Source organism: Xenopus tropicalis, chromosome 5, assembly GCF_000004195.4.
Source record: "Xenopus tropicalis strain Nigerian chromosome 5, UCB_Xtro_10.0, whole genome shotgun sequence".
In the NCBI taxonomy this organism is placed as follows: Eukaryota; Metazoa; Chordata; class Amphibia; order Anura; family Pipidae; genus Xenopus; species Xenopus tropicalis.
The window spans coordinates 41,589,154-41,610,538 of record NC_030681.2 but is presented as its reverse complement, the minus strand read 5'-3'; the positions used below and the strand labels follow the sequence as shown (position 1 = coordinate 41,610,538).

The following is a 21,385-nucleotide window of genomic DNA, read 5'->3' as shown; positions in this document are numbered from 1 at the left end:
CCCATTTCAGAGGCAGCCCCATGAAATATATGTGTCCTGGGGTTGGGGGGCTCGCTGGGGAGTTGATCTTGGTTGGGTTTCAGCATAATAGACATTGGACACTGGATTACTATCATGGCCATGTGTTCTGCCCACATTTTTTTCATTGATCCCATTCTACTTGTTAGCAGTTGCTACTCCCAGGAGACCACTGGTTTAATAACTCACTGGGGCCCTGCTAACTTTGTAGTATGGGGCCATGAATTTCCTGATGGCAGCTCTGCTGTCCTTATCACCTGCCATAGGCCATGTTGTAAGTACTGGGCTTGGTTTCCTTCTGCTTTTTCTGCTCCCTACACAGTTCTTATATATAATACTGGGTTGACTAGCTTCTTATGAAATTGGCAGTATTCTCTATGAATGTCTTTGGTAGAGAAATTAGAATAATACCTACGAAGGTGGCAAATTGTAACTAAACATTCTCTGTGATGCACTGCAAATGATGGAGTTCATTTTGTTATAAAGGGGACACTGGTCCATTTAGCCTCTCTCATCTTTAGAACCTAAGGGCAGTGACAGACGGGGAGATTAATCGTTGTGCGGCAAATCTCCATTGTCACGGGTGACTAATCTCCCCGCAATGCCACCCCACCAGCTAGAATGTAAATCGCCAGTGGGATGGCATACGCGGCACCGCCATGTATGCCATCCCACCGGCAATTTACATTCTAGCCGGTGGTATTGCATTGTGTGGAGATTACTCCCCCGCAACAATGGAGATTTGTTACACGGCGACTAATCTCCCCGTGTGTCACTGCCCTAAACTTCCATGGGGCAGGCCCAGACTGGGATTCAAAATAGGCCCAAACAGCCCCTCACCATCCCACCAAATGGCATTTTACAGCAGCCCCTCTGGCATTTGCTGCTGGGGAGGGTACAGTTTCCCTTTAAATATTTTTAAAAAGAAAGAAAACAAAAGTGCTCCTGAAAACCAAGTGTTCTACCAGAGGTTCAGTATTCCCACAAGTGTAAGCACTGCTTTAATGTTTGATTACTGATTATATGCTACATTTTAAAAGTAATTAGACTGCCATCAAACCACATTATAACTGATAACTCAAAACAATTATAGTTTTTTTCAACAGTATATTCCAGTAGCGAAGTGGCTCCGTGCAGCAGTTCAGTCACAGTTATATAATTAGATGATCATCGGTCAAAATGCGTCCGCAATCCGACTATTCGGTATAGTTTTTACATTCTCCTATTGTGCCGCTCTCTGGATACACGGCAGCCGGACAGGACGCATGCGCAATAGGTGGAAGCCCAGACACAGAGTCATTCCGAGGCGATAGGCTGGGAGGACGCCCTTATCCCCGCCTCCTCTCATTTCTACGTCTCCATGCCCCTCCCGCTCCGTTTGGAGTAGCCGCGTTTGTCACCTTAGTCGCTGTTGAAGGGGCACAAAGGAGCAGGAGCCATGTCATCGTCTTCTTCCGATCAATATGAAGAAGGGGAGTATGGGAGTATGGCCAAGAGACTGAAGAGCGGCCAGGAGGACGGAGAAATTGACTGCACGTCGGAAGAGCAGGACAGGGATACACCGGAGCCCGTCAGAGGGACACCCAGCTATGGGGTAAGAGATCAATGCGCTTGTGTCACCCTGGGCTGCAGAGAGTGTGTGAGGTACAGCCTGCGGGTCTGCCTGTGCCAGTGGGCATGTCCCTTGCACATATAAACACCCGGGCGTATGTACGCACCAGCCCTGGCACTCATTGTGGCGAGCAGAGTGCGCCTAGGCACCCATTATGTGCCATTCATGCTACTACATTGCTTTATGGTGCAGCTAGTCCGCCTTACACAACTGATCTCCTGTGGGGCACAGCTATGCACTGATTCCCACAACATTACAGAATGTGCATCTTGTGTTGAACATTGGATTGGCAGAACGTTCTCTAGAATTTATTGTTGTTTAACAGATGCATGCCACTTTATATTGGGGGTTGGAAATCACAAATAGCCCCCTCAAACTTTATTTTAATATATAAAACACACAAGCACTTACTTGTGCTTTTATATGGTCATGAAACTCCGCGGTGACATAATATCCTTATATTTTACAATGTGGGGGGGGGGGGGGGGTACATTATTCACTATTATTGGGACTTTATAAATATTGTTAAAATTCCTCTTTTTCTAAAAACTGACAGGTGCTCCGTTTACTTTTGTTTTTTGGTGGTTGAAGTTTCTTTTGGTTGGGAGCACCAGGGCCATCATATATGGCACTGTAACTCTAGTGTGTGTGTGTATTTATTTTATTTATCTGTCTGTACAAATATATATATATATATATATATGTCTTGTAAAGAATCGGCACTCACCAATATCGGGGCAAAGGCTGGGTGCTGACAAAAATAATGCATCAAACTCAACAGTAGAAAGCACTCACAGCTATAGCGTCAATCAAGTCAGTGATTTATCTCAGCATACCATCTACGCGTTTCAATCCTGATGACGATCCTGTCGTAATCGAAATGCGTAGATGGTATGCTGAAATAAATCACTGACTTGATTGACGCTATAGCTGTGAGTGCTTTCTACTGTTGAGTTTGAGATATATATACCGTATATACTCGAGTATAAGCCGAGTTTTCCAGCACTCAAAATGTGCTAAAAAAGGAATCCTCGGCTTATACTCGAGTCAAGTACAGGCACTGTACTTCCAAATTAGACACGCCAGTCGCGCGCGACGTGTGCGCTCGGGCGACGCGGGGTGGGGTTGCGCGCGGCGTCCATGCGTCCATGCTGCCCAACGGATTCGCCCAACAGGTAATCCAGCAGTGCCTGTACTTGGCTGGGGGGGGGCGCAATGTGTCCATGCTCAGCAACAGAATCGCCCGACAGGTAATCCAGCAGTGCCTGTACTTGGCTGGGGGGGGCGCAATGTGTCCATGCTCAGCAACAGAATCGCCCGACAGGTAATCCAGCAGTGCCTGTACTTGGCTTGGGGGCGGGGCGCGATGTGTCCATGCTCAGCAACGGAATCGCCCGACAGGTAATCCAGCAGTGCCTGTACTTGGCTTGGGGGCGGGGCGCGATGTGTCCATGCTCAGCAACGGAATCGCCCGACAGGACAGGTAATCCAGCAGTGCCTTAGTGCAAGTTAGTACTGTGCAATTCTGATCAAAGGGCATTACATTTAACAAAAGACAAAGCAATTCTTGCATACATCCCACTTCATAGAATACTTCTATAATGACTTCTGTCTAAATATAAAATCTTTTTAGTATGTAGATAAGATTCACTGGCATCTCTCTCCGTTTGCATTATAGACTTTAAGATGCTCAAACAGTATGGCTAAGGACAGGTTACATTACAGGCTTTACAGTTTATGCAGTTACACACTGCTTCTTTGGGAAGCAATGGGCTTATTATTTGTCTGCTTAAATATTTGTATGTTGGCCTGACCTGCAAAAATCAACAATAAATATTCTACTGCATCTGTGCAGAGGGCTGCTAGCTGCTGCAATAGAAAACATGTCCCTGTGTGTGCTTTACTGCAGTAGGAATGGGACCCCTAAATGTATGCACATGTATCTCCTTATTCTGGTGCATGCTCGGCAACGGATTTGCATGCTGTGGTTAACTTATGTTGGATGCGCCTCATTTTCCAGCCCACACCTTGTGTTTATTAATATGGTAGTCGGCTAAGCACTTGTGAGTGTCCTTTTATTAAATAATTTGATTATTGAAACTTAGCAGTAGCGGCTGCATTTCCCACCCTAGGCTTATACTCGAGTCAATAAGTTTCTCCAGTTTTCTTAGGTAAAATTAGGTACCTCGGCTTATACTCGGATCGGCTTATACTCGAGTATATACGGTATATATAATATATATCGAACCAAGGGTGGCACACCGCTTCAATCCTTGTCCCAGGTGCACGGTAAAAGAATTTAAATATTGAAGAAAAGACCAGCAACACCGGATCTATTGCAAACAATCAATTATATATTGAAAAATACATGAACAGCCAACGTTACGTTTCGGTCCCCGTCGGGACCTTTCTCAAGGCAACCTTGAGAAAGGTCCCGACGGGGACCGAAACGTAACGTTGGCTGTTCATGTATTTTTCAATATATAATTGATTGTTTGCAATAGATCCGGTGTTGCTGGTCTTTTCTTCAATATATAAATATATATATATATAGTCCCAAAATCGGCACTCACCAAAATAAAAAGTATAAACCGGGTGCTAGCCACAACTTAACATATCCTCCTTAAGAAAGCACTCACGGTATTTAGGAAAAAAAAGGAAAATGTTTATTTACACAAAAACGTCTACGCGTTTCGATCCATATAGGATTCTTCAATATATTAATATATATATATATATTTTCATCGGGAGAGAGCTGGCACTCGCGTCAATCGGGTCCTCCCACTAAACAAATGCAAAGTTAATACTAGAGCCTTTGGTGCAGTTTGCAGTTCAGTTGGCCAACTTAGTCCAATGGTTGTAGCACTCACTCTCACTATGTTGAATAGCTATAGTGCTTTTGAGTTGCATGGAAATCTTCTTTACAATACATTTCCAATTAGGCTATTTTGCTTTGATTCCTATTACTAAATGGATCCAAAATTTGCATTAAACAAAGTTATACCTCTGTAGCGATATAATCACATGACTAAACACTTGATGATTTTGACATTTAGTCAATTAAATGCATGCAGCATGTGTCACGGGAATAAAGATGGAAGCAGGGGGCCCAGAATCTGCTAAAGAATCGTTGATGGGGGGGGCTTAATTGGGTTCCTGACATTTTAATAGATAAATACATGTGTGCAAAACAGATGGTCTTTCTCAAGGTCTGGCTTGCAACAATGTTGGGTTAGTATCAAGACCGGTGTGCACAAGGCCTTACTTGCATATAAAATAATGTGTGTGCATTTGTGTTATTTATCCCCATATATAAACAAGTATCTGCTGATGTAAACTCATTAATGCAGAGCCCTTATTTTGCATTAACCTCTATAAAAATTCTGTGGCACCTTAGAAATACACTCGCATAAGGGGCATATCTACTGGCACAAGTTGCCAGCGGGAAATGTCCCATCTCTCTATTCACTTGTATACAAGCTCTCACTACCCTTTGATAAATAAGCTAAAACTTCCCATACAAGTGAGCAGAGAGCCGGGAAACTTCTCTTTCAAAAACTGAGTTTCGGATAATGAGTGCTAGTTTGGATTTCTGCATCACTGTTTGTGTAGCCCTGTGTAAAGTATTTTCATATTAAAATGAAAGATAAACAATAATCTATTTAGTTTACCTAACAATTTATAGCAGCTCCCCATGGCAGCTGCAGTCAGTGCATTAATCATCCCCCATAAGTAGGTTCTGTGTATATTTAGATGCGGTGCACCTTCTGTACTGGCTGTGCCACTATGTAATTATCTAGTCTTTTGATATAATACAGTGTTCCCCCAACTATTTTGGGGGCAAACAGATTAACACTAGGCTCACGGTTCCCAATGTAGTCACCCTTATCAACCACCACATAGCGTTAATCAGTATACCTCAGGTGGGAGAATGACATTTTCTTGGTGATTGGCTACTGCCTACGGCCACGGCAGATTTGTGTTGTTTTAATCTCTACCATTATGAAACTCAACATAGAGATTATAGAGCTCATGTAATAAGTCACCACACAATTTTTAGTTCTGTCATTGTGTGAATCAACACCATTCATTACAGGTACTTGGTAATATAGCTGTTCTTTGCACTTGCCAAAGTGCCTGTCTGTTTAGAAGAATTATATACAGTGTGTCTATTTACATAGGGACAACCTGGAGCCACAATGGCCTCTGTCAGTAGACACAGTGTATTTGCACCTTAAGAATCAGGCACAGACATAAAATGCGACCATGCACACAAGAGATGCACAATCCAATCAGATGCCTGATTTTAGTCTCATTCCTTTTGGTACATGTATGGTTACTATACTGTGATCAGACTACAGGCAGAAAGTATCTGTTGATGCCTCTTTTAACATATACAAGGCAAATTTAGTTGTGACTTTGTTGGTTACACCACAGCACAGCATGTCTGGATGTTTGTTTCAGTTAAAATTATATTTTAATTTGAGTGACATGGTTGGATATGATGAGCCATCTGTACCAAATGTCTAGATAAAGTCTACTCAGTCTGTATTAGCACATGCAATTTCTGTTTGTGTGATCAGTGCAGTACATCCACCCATATGTATGGCCAGGCTGCTAAGCTTCCCATCCATGCAGACATTGATCATACAGCTGTTAATTGTCACTGGATATTAGAGTCTTAGTTCCCATTTAGAATGGAACTACAACTGGTTGTAGATGCAGGCTTTTATTCGCTTTGTTGGGCATTATTGGAAATCACAGTTTTCTTTTGGAAAGGAAAACAGAAATAGTTTTTTTTCTTTGTGATATACTGTACTTTTTTGTATCTTTAAAAGAAAATCCTGTATTTTAACCTTTTGACTGCCAGCAATTTGTTTTTCCCATAGGGGAAATAGAACCTGGAAATGTAGCACTGGTTTCTATGCTGCCATGTCATGTCATGTCAGTCTGAATTACTGATCAGTACCCTGAGCTCAGGTAGCCAGGGGCATCCTAGAGCAAGTCCTGTAAATCAGCAGGAGATGGTAACTTCTGTGGGCATTTTTAGCGGAACAGATCTGCCAAAGAGCTTTTGTCGTCTTGTACAGAATTCTTTATTTAGCCTTAGTTCCCCTATACATTAGTGATATCTGTTGCTTTTAATATAAATCTTTCTGTGACCAAATCACTCAATTGCTAGAAAAGTAGAATTCAGGTTCCATTAGCACAGTTTACTAAAGCAGAACCCAATTTTAAGTTTTTCAGGGGACAAGAAAAAATGGTAAAAATCTTGGGAATGTAAAATCAGGGAAATGCGGTAATATATAAAACTGTTATGTACAGCAAATCTGTACCACTTTGTATAACTAATGCACCATGGGCTGTAACTTTATTTGGATGTTTAAAACTTTAATAAAAAGTGTTAGTGTAAATTATGGGTACGTACAAATGAGGATTCACTGTATTTGCAAATGAAAAAAAAGAGAATTCTAACTAAATCCCCCCAGTGAACAAAAGCCCCCATCCAAAACCCTCTATTGTTTTCCTCCATTCTCCCTCTCCATGGAGTCTATTACATAGAAAAGCATCCCAATTTGTGAACCTGACATATAGATGCAAAGTAGCCCACCAGAGTTCACAGGCGCCATCTTCTGTATCTTCTGATTTTCTTTGAATCAGTGTGCCAACATGGATCTTGCTCAGTTAAAGCTCCAACTGCACATGCGCCTACAAGCTCCATGTCTGTGAACTGCCACTTTGCTGCTTTGCATCTGTATGTCAGATTCACAAATTGAGATTCTTTTCTATGTAAGGGCTGTGACACACGGGGAGATTAGTCGCCGTGCGACAAATCTCACTTGTCGTGGGCGACTAATCTCCCCGAAATGCCATTCCACCGGCTGGAATGTAAATCACTGATGGGATGGCATACGCGGTGTCAAGATTTGCTGAAGTCGCGGAAGTTGCCTTGAGGGGAAACTTCCAAGACTTCTGCAAATAGTGGTGCCGCGTATGCCATCCCACTGGCGATTTACATTCTAGTCGTTGGGATGGCACTTTGGGGAGATGGGGCTGTGGGGCTGATGGAGGGCAGTGAATAGGGTGCTTATATTCTTTGGGGGGGGGGATAGTAGCAGGCAGTAGTTGAATTTATAATCTAGAGTTTACAATGCCATATTTAGTTATTGTTGTATAATACACAAGAGCCATGAATATCTTTCTAAATTATATCCTTATAAGCAGTGCTTATTGGTGTCATTGATTATAATCGGTGCTTAGTAATGTCATTACTAAAATCGGGCAGGTTTGAAAATTAGTCAGATTGCAGTCCCCGAACCGACAGATGCCTATACCCGTTGTCTAATTTGATCGAACCGAATTAGCCAGATATCACCCACCTGTAGGTGGTGATATCGGAATAAGATCACCAAGCGAGCGGGTCTTAGCGTGTATGGCCACCTTTAATCCCACACGTAAACTCTGTGAGATAGCCGAGGCACCCCTTTGCTTTGTTTTGCACTGATCTGTTAAGGCATGATTATTTCCTCACCTTGAGTTATAACTTTCGAATTCTAAATTTTAGAACTAAGTAGATACGAGCCACCAAGCCGCCCAGCATTTCTATCTGTTGCAATGTTATTATCCTTTATACAAGTATGGGAACCCTTATCCGGGAAACCCATTATGGAGGAGGCTTCAAAACTGGGTCAAGTTGTTGTTATGGGGGACTTTAATTATCCGGACATTGACTGGAGTAATGGGGTGGCTAAGTCAGAAAAAGCTAGTAGGTTTGTAAATATGCTAAATGACAACTTTTTATTTCAGGCAGTTCAAGAACCCACTAGGAATGACGCTATTTTGGACCTGGTGATTTCTAATAATAATGAACTTATCTCTAACATTTGTGTGGGTGAGCATTTGGGGAACAGTGATCACAACATGGTCTCCTTTGAGATAATGCTGCAGAGACAGCGCTATAAGGGAGTAACTAAAACACTCAATTTTAGACGTGCAGACTTTGCCAGTATAAGGGCATCTCTGCAATGTGTCAACTGGGAAAGGCTTTTCATGGGGTTAGACACAGAAGGAAAATGGAACATCTTTAAAACATTGCTTTGTAGGTATACACAACAGTATATCCCCCTAGTAAGCAAGGAGAGGCATCGCAAAGCAAAACCTTTATGGCTGAATAAAAGTGTTATTGTCGAGGTTGGTAAGAAAAAACGTGCTTTTAGGGCATTCAAGTTAGCTGGGACAGCGGAAACTTTCATCAGGTACAAGGAAGCAAATAAAGCATGCAAAAAAGCTATCAAGCAAGCTAAACTAGAGATGGAAAGGGATATTGCAGCTAGGAGTAAAAAGAATCCAAAATTATTTTTTAATTATGTGAATAGTAAAAAAATGAAGCAAGAAGGGGTGGGAACTTTATTATCACGGGGGGGTACGTTGGTTGATGAAAACGGGGAAAAAGCTGAAATTTTGAACTCTTATTTTTCATCTGTCTATACATCTGAGGAGCCAGATAATGAAGGCTTCCCTTGTAATATGCCCAGTTCTAGTAATTTAGCTACTGGCGCGTGGGTCACTCGGGAGGAAATTCAAAAGAGACTCGAACATGTAAAGGTAAACAAAGGTCCAGGGCCGGATGGGATTCATCCCAGGGTATTAAATGAGCTGAGCGCTGTGATTGCCAAACCTCTTCACTTAATTTTTCAGGATTCATTGAGGTCTGGCATGGTGCCAAGAGACTGGCGGATTGCTAATGTGGTGCCGTTATTTAAAAAGGGATCCCGTTCTCAGCCTGAAAACTATAGGCCTGTTAGTCTGACATCAGTAGTAGGAAAACTTTTGGAAGGGGTAATAAGGGATAGGGTACTTGAATACATTGCAGTTCACAATACTATTAGTTTGTGCCAGCATGGTTTTATGCGTAACAGATCTTGCCAGACTAATTTAGTTGCCTTTTATGAGGAGGTGAGTAGGAACCTTGATGCTGGAATGGCAGTTGATGTCATCTACTTGGACTTTGCTAAAGCGTTTGATACAGTACCTCACAGAAGGTTAATGATCAAATTAAGGAATATTGGCCTAGAACATAATATTTGTAATTGGATAGAGAACTGGCTGAAGGATAGAGTACAAAGAGTGGTTGTAAATGGAACATTTTCTAATTGGACCAGTGTGGTTAGTGGAGTACCGCAGGGGTCAGTCCTTGGGCCTTTGCTGTTTAACTTGTTTATTAATGACCTGGAGGTGGGCATAGACAGTATTGTTTCTATTTTTGCTGATGACACTAAATTGTGCAAAACTATAAGTTCCATGCAGGATGCTGCCGCTTTGCAGAGCGATTTGACAAAATTAGATAACTGGGCAGCAAACTGGAAAATGAGGTTCAATGTTGATAAGTGCAAAGTTATGCACTTTGGTAGAAATAATATAAACGCAAACTATCTACTGAATGGTAGTGTGTTGGGGGTATCCTTAATGGAGAAGGATCTAGGGGTTTTTGTTGATAACAAGTTGTCTAATTCCAGGCAGTGTCATTCTGTGGCTACTAAAGCAAATAAAGTGCTGTCTTGTATAAAAAAGGGCATTGACTCAAGGGATGAGAACATAATTTTGCCCCTTTATAGGTCCCTGGTAAGGCCTCACCTTGAGTATGCAGTGCAGTTTTGGGCTCCAGTCCTTAAGAAGGATATTAATGAGCTGGAGAGAGTGCAGAGACGTGCAACTAAACTGATTAAGGGGATGGAAGATTTAAACTATGAGGTTAGACTGTCGAGGTTGGGGTTGTTTTCTCTGGAAAAGAGGCGCTTGCGAGGGGACATGATTACTCTGTACAAGTACATTAGAGGGGATTATAGGCAGTTGGGGGATGTTCTTTTTTCCCATAAAAACAATCAACGCACCAGAGGTCACCCCTTTAGATTAGAGGAAAGGAGTTTCCATTTGAAGCAGCGTAGGTGGTTTTTCACGGTGAGGGCAGTGAGGTTATGGAATGCCCTTCCTAGTGATGTGGTAATGGCAGATTCTGTTAATGCCTTTAAGAGGGGCCTGGATGAGTTCTTGATCAATCAGAATATCCAAGGCTATTGTGATACTAATATCTACAGTTAGTACTAGTGGTTGTATTTATAGTTTATGTATGTGAGTGTATAGATTGGTAGGTGTGGGTTAGGTGTGCTGGGTTTACTTGGATGGGTTGAACTTGATGGACACAGGTCTTTTTTCAACCCTATGTAACTATGTAACTAACTATGTAACTATCCAAAAAGTTCTGAATTGCGGAAAGGCCATCTCCCATAGACTCCATTGCAATCAAATAATTCACATTTAAAAATTTAAAAATGATTTCCTTTACTCTGTAATAATAAAACAGTACCTTGTTCTTGATCCCAACTAAGATATAATTAATCCTTATTGGAACCAAAACAATCCTATTGGGTTTAATTACTGTTTATATAATTTTTTTTGTAGACTAAAGGTAGGAGATCTGAATTACGGAAAGACCCCTTATCTGTAAAACCCCAGGTCCCGAGCATTCTGGATAATGGGTCCCATACCTGTGCCTATGTTTCTTGCTTTACATAATAATTGACTATACAAGGGCTACTGATTGAACATGTGTGACTTAATAATACTTTCAATCGGTTAACTGCATTACATTACCCTGTAAGTTGGGACTCTGAGAAAGAAAGACCTCAACATTTTTCCTCTCCCTCCCATTTTCACCTACCGTTAACATAAGTTTATTGATGCAACTGTATACAATGCTATGCATTGCTGGTAACATTGTTATGTAACCTGATATCTTCAATAAATCTTCGGCCTTGTGCTTTAATATGGTCATGGAACGCCTCGGTGATTATAATATCCCTATATTTAACAACTGGGGGTACATTTTTCACTATATCTAATATAAAATTAGGCACCATATATAAAGATTTTGACTGGGGGCAGAAAATAAATATACAGCTAAATCTAAATTTTTACGCTTTAAGGGGACTGTGTAAAATCATGAAACACGCAGTTACTGGTTTTTTTTTTCTGTTTTTTTCAAAGAGAGCAACTTTGGGCCAGTTTATTAAAATTCAAGAAAATCGAGCCTAAATAACGTAATCTTGCATGTATTCAAGTTGGAATTTTTTAAAACGCCAGTTTTTTACATTTATGAAAGAAAACGAAAATGTCAAATTGAAGTGAAACTTGCTGCACATTAAACCTGCTGAGATTCTACAGAAGTCAGTGGGAAGTGTACCTGCAAGCAAGTTTATTTTCTGCCTCATTGAAAACGAACGGACCAGCGTGACCTTTTTCTTGCAACATTGCACGGTTGTGATTAACCCATTCCAGTTTGCTTGTTTGTTATTAGCCATAGGAAAGAACTGCACTTGAGCATTGTCTTAATTTTATTTTGCAATCATGAAAATGAAGGAATTTGCCTCTTTTTGTTAGTGTTGAAAAATTTAATTTTTTTAATAATAAGTGCAAAGTTTGGTACATGACCTGTAACATCCAGGCATCATGTCTGGTGCTCAAACTTTGGAACATGAGGCAAAGCCTGTGTGTTCTCTCTGTCATGCTCATTTACACAAGGTTCTTCAGACTTTAATAAAAATTTCTATCAAATTCTAACTGATTGTGTTCTCTCTTGTACCTGCTGTTTTATGCTCTCATTCTTTGTGGATTAGTGCAGAATGCAGACTGCCACATCTGTTTCTCTTACATGATCAAGCCAACATCCCTTATCAGCTACTGCTTGCCAGATAGGGTTGCCACCTTTCCCCCTCTCTAACTGGGGGACTGGGTGTGACGTCACTGGGCGGGGCAGTGATGTCATGTGGGCAACGAGTCATGCCAGGTTTTTCTTACTTGGGAAACCGGGCAGGCAGTTTTGACCCAGACAGCCCTTCCGAAAACTGGGCTGTCAGGGTCAAAACCAGACAGGTGCAACCCTATTGCGAAGCTTTCATCTACTCTGTTTCAACATGATTTTGACCAGCGTTTACTATCGATTTTAGTTAAATGAGCATTTTATGCACAAGCTGAGCTTTTAGTCAGACCTTCCAGTTTGGTTGTCTTTTTATGTGTTTCCGCACCCCCATGGAAACACATGAATATGTGTTTTAGAACCCTCAGAGGGATTTTTTTAAATAAAACTTTACCATCTCCTGTTTTTTTTTTTTATAAATTCTGAAAATTCAAGTTTTGAAAACTTAAAATTCAAGTTAGCTTTTTTGTGTAAAAACGTAACTTTGTACATTGATTGATCTGAACCTTAGAGCAGATACAGGTGGCAGTTTTGCTTTGCCCATTGCTCTGTATTTGTTTATGGCCTGCCTGCTACATCTTAAAACGCAATGCGCTTGAGCAATATCCTTAAAAAACCCCAATGGTTATGTAACCTAAAATGTGTAACACCTGGAAAACTTTTAAAAATAACCTTAGTATTACTATACAGTTTGAAGCAAACAGGGCAGACCTCTAGTTAGGATGTACCTATAAAATGTACCTGTAAAAAGAATCCAGCCTACCCACAAGTAGTTTATTAATAAAGAGACTCAGGATACAAAATTGGTTATCAATCACCGGTTTATTTTATGAAACTTTGCTGTAAAACAATCTTCTTAACAAACTTACTTCTCTGTATAACTGTGAAATTGTCAATAAAAGTTTACAAAAGGAAAGAAAAAAAAAATATATACCTGTAAAATAATGACACTGGAATTTTTATTCTTAGGATAGCGGGGGAAACCATCACAAGGTGTCGGTGTCTCCAGTCGTCCATGTCCGAGGACTCTGTGAATCAGTAGTGGAGGCTGATTTGGTGGAAGCGCTTACCAAGTTTGGGCCGATATGGTAATGTGGTGTTATATGTTGACTTTTGTAAATTGCAGTTATTTTAAGACTCGCTGTTAAGGGAATAAATGCTAAAATATTTAAGTACTGCAAGGAATTCCCCGAAGCTTTCACTAAATTAAATTAACATTTCCACTTGAGTGAAAAACCATTTTAAATATTAATCAAACGCACAGCTTTACATTTAAAACAGACAAACCAGAGGATTTCCTGGTTTGTCTTTAATTACATTTGTTACTTTAATGAGAAATTTAACTAAAACAACTATATATAAACACTACGCCCTGTGTCAGTCAGTACATGTAAGTTACCTGTATGTTTCATAACACTGCTTTGTATTGTACAGCACTGAGGAATATGCTGGTATGTTATAAATACATGTTAATAATGGTAATAGAGCTATAGGATCTATATTCCAGAATGCTTGGGACCTGGGGTTTTCTGGATAAGGGGTCTTTACATAATTTAGATCTCCGTATCTTAAAGGAGTGGTTCACCTTAAAGTTAACTTTTTATATGTTATAGAATGGCCAATTCTGTGTAACTTTTCAGTTGGTCTAATTTTTTTTAATAGTTATTATTATTTGCCATCTTCTTCTGACTCTTTTTCTAACTGTCAAATGAGGGTCACTGACCCCAGCAGCCAGAAAAACTATTGCCCTGTGTGCTACAATTTTATTGTAATTATTCTGTTTTTCTATTCAGGTCCTCTTCTATTCATACACTAGTCTTGCATTCAACCCACTACCTGGCTGCATAAACTCTAGCAACCAGGTAGCTACTGAAATTACAAGCTAGGGAGTTGCTGAACAAAAAAATATAATTAAAAAAATAAAACATTAATAATAAAAAATGAAGACAAATTACTTAAAGCTAACTCAAAGGTCTTTAAAGGAGAAGAAAAGGTAAAAACTAAGTAAGCTTTATCAGAAAGGTCTTTGTAAATACAGCCATAAGCACTCACAGAAACGCTGCACTGACTTCTCTATCAAAAAAAATCCACTGGATTTCTTGTCTCCTTTTTTGTAAACATGTTGTTGGGGTGTCTGACTTCCTCTCTCAGAAAAATCCTTAATTTCAGTGGCCAGAGTCTGCACAGTTTTCTCCTCTGTCCCTTCCCATAAGAATGCTAAGAACTACCTCACACCACCCTTAGGAATGTGTAATCTCAGCTATAAGGGCTAGAGCTGCAGTAGGAAGCTACTTAAAATGGCAGCTGCTGTCTTAAGCACACAGAGGAAGCTTCTAGGGCTGTTTACTTAGGTATGGCAATGCTTTCTGCAGAATAAATATATTTTTCTAGGTGGCACTAATGTGGCAAATCTATTGGCAGTAAAATGCCAAAAATGCCGTAATTCCCTTTATGTCTGGTTTCTTAGTAAGGGGTCTATACCTGCATATTCCTAGTTGTGAGTGGCAGCAATGACCATGGATGAATAGGTTTCCTAGTAGTGATAAGACAAAACAGAGGCGCCAAAAGGATAAAATTAGCTAAAAACACTTAAAAACCCAATGGGTAATTCAGAGGAGGTAGTAGTAAGCTTACCTCCTCCAGGCAGACACCAACAAAGGTGGTAATTTGTATATACACACCAGGAGCCTCTGTTAACAGAGGCTCCTGGTGTGTATATACAAAGACACTGTTTTTTTTGTGCTTATTCTACATTGCCTGATGAAGCAGGAAATGCCTGCGAAACGCGTTGCAATATTGTTGTGAATAAACTATTACTGAAAATTACCACCTTTGTTGGTGTCTGCCTGGAGGAGGTAAGCTTACTACTACCTCCTCTGAATTACCCATTGGGTTTTTAAGTGTTTTTAGCTAATTTTATCCTTTTGGCGCCTCTGTTTTGTCTTATCACTATACCGAGTCCACCCCGAGTGGAGGGGTGTCATCCCCATTTTTCTTCCTTCTACAGAGAGCGACTTCTTATTCCTGAGTGGGGTCAGGACAATCTCCCCACCTGCCTATACAGTGGTTGCCTATTGGTAACCCTGGCTTGTGAGTATTTATTTGTTTATTCTACCATTACTCCTTGTAAAAACATATTACACTATTGGGGCTCTTGGTGTTCCTTTTTGTCTTCATTTTATACAAGGTTTCCTAGTAGTTCACCTTCCAAACACTTAAGTTCAGTTGTGTTTACAGGAGCAGCTCAGTAAGGTGGAAAGGGGGTCACCTACTCTCTAAACTGTTCATTTTTAAACATTTGTTTATACATTTCATGCTGCAGCATCAGCTGCCAAAGCAGAAATAATAAACAAATTTTAATCAAGATAGAGGTTTATTCTTAATGGATATATGTGTATAAATTTTGCTTATATTGAATATTATTTGCAGCTCTTAAAGAAAGAAGTAATATTGTCCCTTTGAGACATGGTATGTAAAAAAAGTTCAAGTGCTCTTTCAGAAGTTTTTGGAGATGTTTTAACAGTGTTTTAGAGAGGTTTTTCTCCTTTCTACCTTACCTTCAAAAACATCATTTTTTCGATTGTACATGAAAAAGTTTTATCTGAAGCCATTTAGTAATCTGAAGTGGTTATTAGTTATATATTAATTATACCATTTATATAATTTACAGAGGGCCAAGACATGCTGTCCTAACAAATGATATACACAAATATATGGGTGTTTTTGGGAAATGTGTGCAGCAAGTTAGGATGTGCAAATTATGTAAAATCCCAGATCCCAAGTATTCTGGATAATAGATCCAATACCTCTATTTTATACTTTAGTCACTGTAACAGGCAATGTGCATCATTTTTTTTGGCTGTCCCTAAGGTATGTTACATGGAACGTGTTTTGTTAAAGGCTGTTGTACCAGCCTAAGGCGACCATAGCCCTTCAGCAGTGTAGATCTGTGAATGCCCCAGTAGCTCCCAATCTTCTTTTCTTCTGATTCACTGCACATGCTCTGTGCTGTTGCCACTTATTTGAGCTTGGAGACCGACTCACAATATACTTTATGTATAGAATATAATAGTCACTTTACAAGTTTGATTGGTAATTAATTCTGATTCTCAATTAACAAAACCACTGCAATTAGCATCAGAATTAAATAATCAGCCCTGTAGCATCAACTTCTATAGCAGACCAGCCTCACTTTCTGCTTGATAATTTATGATGACCCCTAAGCTTAGCTTCCCAACAGCTTCCCAGGACACACTGAGCATCTGCAGTGTCACTGGCACTTCTAACAAAATCCAGATGGTAACTCCCTGTGCACAGGGCCTGGGTCATTACTGTTATAGAGATTCTGAAACTTTAGGATGGTGCAGTAAGTTCAGTATATAAAATATGGCATTTTTAAGGTTTAGTTCTTTTTTAAACCCAAGCAGAAAACAATTACAGATGACTGTTAACTGCTACATTTATTTTGAACTAGTTATGTGATGATGATGCCCTTCAAACGACAAGCACTGGTGGAATTTGAAGACATAGAATTCTCTAAAAAATGTGTGGCTTTTGCTGCCAGTGAGCCAGTGTACATAGCAGGCCAGCAAGCTTTCTTCAACTACTCTACCAGCAAGCGCATCACTAGGCCAGCAAATAATGAAGACCCATCTGGGGGAAATAAAGTTCTGCTTCTCTCCATTCAAAATCCTCTCTATCCAATCACAGTCGTAAGTAATTATTTTGGGGGCTGGGGCTGTGTGCATTTCTAATTACACACTGATATGTTTGTGTGTATAATACATTTTAAATGCATCTGTTTTCCCCTTATAGGATGTATTGTATTCAGTCTGCAATCCAGTTGGAAAGGTGGAGCGCATAGTTATCTTTAAGAGGAATGGAATACAAGCTATGGTTGAATATCCTTTTATATTTTACTTTTTATTTAAATTACAATATACTTTCTAAGAAATTCTAAAATTCCCAGCCGTTGTACATTCTAACTAGAAAGTCAAATAAAGGAAGTAGAATCGACGGTTTTGCAATATTCCAGGAATTTTACCCACAAGAGGGTGATGGCAGATTTTATGTTATCATATTTTCATTTATTTTATTCAGTTTTAATTTATTGAAGCTTCTAGGGTGTTTCCTGCTTCCTTATTCTGCTGCTCATCATTAATCATAATAATTAGAATTTAGTCTAAAGAGCTAGGAACCCACTGCAGGTAGGGTCAGAAGCTGTGTGGTAATGAGGAAGATACAAGGAGCTTGGTGAGCACCCAGTACTAACTGAAGTATAATGAAAGTCCTACCAATCTGAACTACTACTGGAGTGCTGCAAATCAGTGCACATTCGCTAGCTGTAGCAGTGGATTTTTGGATATGATATGCTTTACTTCCAAACACTTAAGTGCATGCTTTGCAATACCACTTTTGCATGAGTATGACTGGTGAGCACTATGCTGCCTGCACTGGGAGGGCGTCCCCATGTTGGGGCACATACATGTGAATAATGAGTGCCACAGCTGTGTGAGTTCTGATGCAGTATCTTTTGCCCACCAGGCAAATGTCTGCCTTACCTGTGGTATATAATGCAGTAAGCAGCATATTGCAATAAGTGTCTGTCACCCCCTGCTCTAAAGTTTGCTGGTCACTTATTCAAAGACATGGTTAGACTTGAAGGTTGACCAATACTTTTTGTGGCTAAAGTATTTAGCTTACAGGTAAAGCTTCATTTTAGCATGCAGACATGTACAGTGTATTCCATGCTTTAAAAAAGTTTGGAAAACAGCTGAGAATAAATCATCCCTATCCTCCTGTCACTGCTAGTTATGTTATTTAATAGAAAGCACCCTGACTCACACACAAGGAGGGGTGACAGAGGGACCTCCATGCAAACAAGTGAGCTTTTGGTGCTTGGAGGTTGGTTTGTCACTGCTCTGTGTATGATTGGTGACAGACAGGCAGGGGCATTTTAACCCTTGCTGTTCTCCTCTGGATGACAGTGGCAGCCAAAATGTGTCACAGGCTTTTGAGTCATAAGAGAGAGCGTGAATTTAATAATGCATTGTGGGGAATGTAGTATCCTTTTAGCAGAGGAGATGAGTCATTACTAATGGTTTCTCTTAGTGACAATGATATCATTGTCTGCCCTGTCCCCTTATACTGTGCTAATTCACACTACTTCATCTGGGAGAGAACAGATTTGTGAACAGAGTAAATGTCATTAAATTTATAAAATGCATAACATAAAATGTTAATCTAAAAAAAATAATCTTTTCTTTTGGTTTGGACATCTCCTTTAAGACACTCATTAATGGGACAGGTAGTGGTTTGCTGCAACCACAGGGGAGATTGGCCTGGCTTCCTGCACAATATGTCTGCTAAAATACAAAGTGGAAGTGGTCAAAAGTATAATTAGGAACTTCTGGGACAGCAGCACGGAGCCCATAGAAACTGTAACTGTACAGCTGTTGGGGTTCCTGGTTTTGGTAATAATACCAATTATAGGCAGCTTAATAAATTAACCCATAAAGACAAAACTTCTCTACAATATAAGCATGCAGTGTAAATGCTTAGTTACCCAGACTTGTGTGGCTGTGCTTCAGATCAGTTTTGCAATTGCATGCATGCACCTGAAAAACAAGAAGGGGAAATTGAATACAGCACTATCAAGGTTTCAGTTTCAAGGTTTTTACCATAAAGGATTTACTTTTGCTTTGCTGCTGGATGACAGGGATGGAGGACCTGGTTCCTCTAACTGTTTTTCAGCTACAGAGAAGTGTCTCTTTAGAACAAGAAGTAAATAGTTTTGTGGTGACAACTTTAGCCATGTTCATTTGAAAAATTTCAGTTCACAATATGACTTGGGCACAGCAGGATCACACCACAAAATGTGTGCGTTTATTCACACTACATCAGGTTTCCCCAACCTTTCTTACTCGTGAGCCACAGTCAAATGTAAAAAGACTTGGAGAGCAACAGAAGCACCATAAAAGTTCATGGAGGTGCCAAATAAGGGCTAAGATTGGTTATTAGGCAGCCTCTATGCACACTATAAGCTTACAGGGGGCTTTATTTGGTAGTAAATCTTGTTTTTATTCAACCAAAACTTGCCATCAAGTCAGGAATTCAAAAATAACTACCTGGTTTGGGGGCACTGAGAGCAACATCAAAGGGGCTGGTGAACAACATGTTGCTTGCGAGGCACTGGTTAGGGAACACTGCACTACATGTTCCGTGCTGTTATCACTTCCAACATGGCTCTTTGCCATAAATAACTGCAACATGTCACAATCAAGGTGTTGGAAGTCGTACAGGTATCAAGCAACAGGATGGGGGACCTCAGACACCTACTCTTCAGAGGAAAGCAGACATGAAAAAATATTGGATACTTTTTGTCATGTTGATATGAATGAGCATGAAATGCTTTCTGTTAATCATGAATTTTCCCTCTTCAGAGTATGTAGACTGCCTTAGGGCAAAGACACACGGAGCTACTTAGTAACAGCTACTTGTCACGGCTACTAAACCCCAGAAAATATCCTGCCATAGACAATAGTGAGAATTGCCTCTGCTAAGAGACTTGCAGAGACAATTATCAGTAAATGATCAGCAGTAAATCAGAGTAATCCAGATATTGCTTAGATGGGGCATTAAACTAGCTAGGTTGTGAACTTCTGTTTATTAATATCACAGTACATAAATCTGTATTAACCTGTGTTTCTGGCCTAAATTGATTTTCGTAACATAATAACAATACAGCGTAACAGGCTTTAGAAAACCATAGAACACTTTTGTTTGCTATTCTAAAGTTTCCAAGTGGCTTATAGTATTCATGTACATTGAATAAATTACTCCTTAACCCTATTAAACATTTGATTCCGTTCATAGTGCCCAAAAGGCTAAATCTTCTCTAAATGGAGCGGACATATATGCTGGATGCTGCACGCTAAAGATTGAATATGCCAGGGTAAACCATAATCTAAATGATTCTAAGGTTGGATTTTTATCTAAGTGTGCCATTAGCTCTGTCTTTAATCTCTACACAGCCCACACGCCTTAACGTAATTCGGAATGATAATGATAGCTGGGATTACAGCAAGCCCTACTTAAGCAGACGAGGTAAGTTTTTTATTCCTTCCTGTTAGTAAATGCCTCTAACTGCCCGCATTATGAAAAAAATACGTTACGTGTATACATAGATATTGGTTGGTTTCTGTTTAGGCTACACTGGTAGCTTTCTCTGTGGTGACCTGATCAAATTCCAGAAAAGGAGCTCATACTTGCAAACATACTCACAGCACCAAGGACTTTCTTTTCTCCAAGCAGTTCTTTCGACATCTATCATTTCTTTGTCTCTCTCTCTCTCTCTCTCTCTCTAATTATTGAGTGGGAGGATTCTATTTAAAAAAACTGTAAGCTTGCACACTGCATCTCAACGGAAGAGACTTTGTTCTCATGCATTAAGACTGGAAAAAGCACTGAGAAGTCTAGAGGAGGACTCAACATGCTGACTGCACACCTCTTCATGCACCATATCGGCACAAGCAAAACAGCTCCGAAAAGCCCTCCTAGAACCACAGACTCGCAATTCACCTTGACTGCATTCTGCATGCATCATCACCACCACAGGCTCCCTGAGGAGGACACTTGCAAGGCCTCTGCCTATTTGCATGGATTAAAAGTTACTCTGTATTGGGTTCTGGATGTTAAGACATTACTGGATATTAAGACACTCGTTTCAATAGTTAGACTTAGAAGTAAGTCATTTATTTATAAGGACTCCAGGAATTCTGTATATATCAATGTGATTTGTTTCCATTTTTTCACCGAAAACCACTGGTTAGTACTCTCTTTGGAAACACTGTACAGCACACATTTACTAGAAATACAAAGAAAACTGACACGTTAACATTGACAATGTGACGCCTGCATAATTTCCCACTTGGACAGGTAGCAAAATACTCCAGATTGTCTCTCCATTTACTTGAATGATTGTTACCTGGACCCACATGGTG

The 21,385-nt window shown here is 40.1% G+C and overlaps 1 protein-coding gene across 1 annotated transcript in view; it reads left to right on the top strand.

The window, feature by feature from the left end:
* Window positions 1-1,440: 1,440 nt before the first annotated feature.
* hnrnpll (heterogeneous nuclear ribonucleoprotein L like) overlaps window positions 1,441-21,385 on the top strand; it is a 41,428-nt gene continuing 21,483 nt past the window's right edge. Inside the window, 6 exon segments of the mRNA NM_001127432.1 lie at window positions 1,441-1,612; window positions 13,353-13,471; window positions 16,858-17,095; window positions 17,199-17,284; window positions 20,241-20,337; window positions 20,417-20,489. Of these exon segments, the coding sequence (NP_001120904.1) occupies window positions 1,457-1,612; window positions 13,353-13,471; window positions 16,858-17,095; window positions 17,199-17,284; window positions 20,241-20,337; window positions 20,417-20,489 (769 nt within the window). The 5' untranslated portion in view covers window positions 1,441-1,456.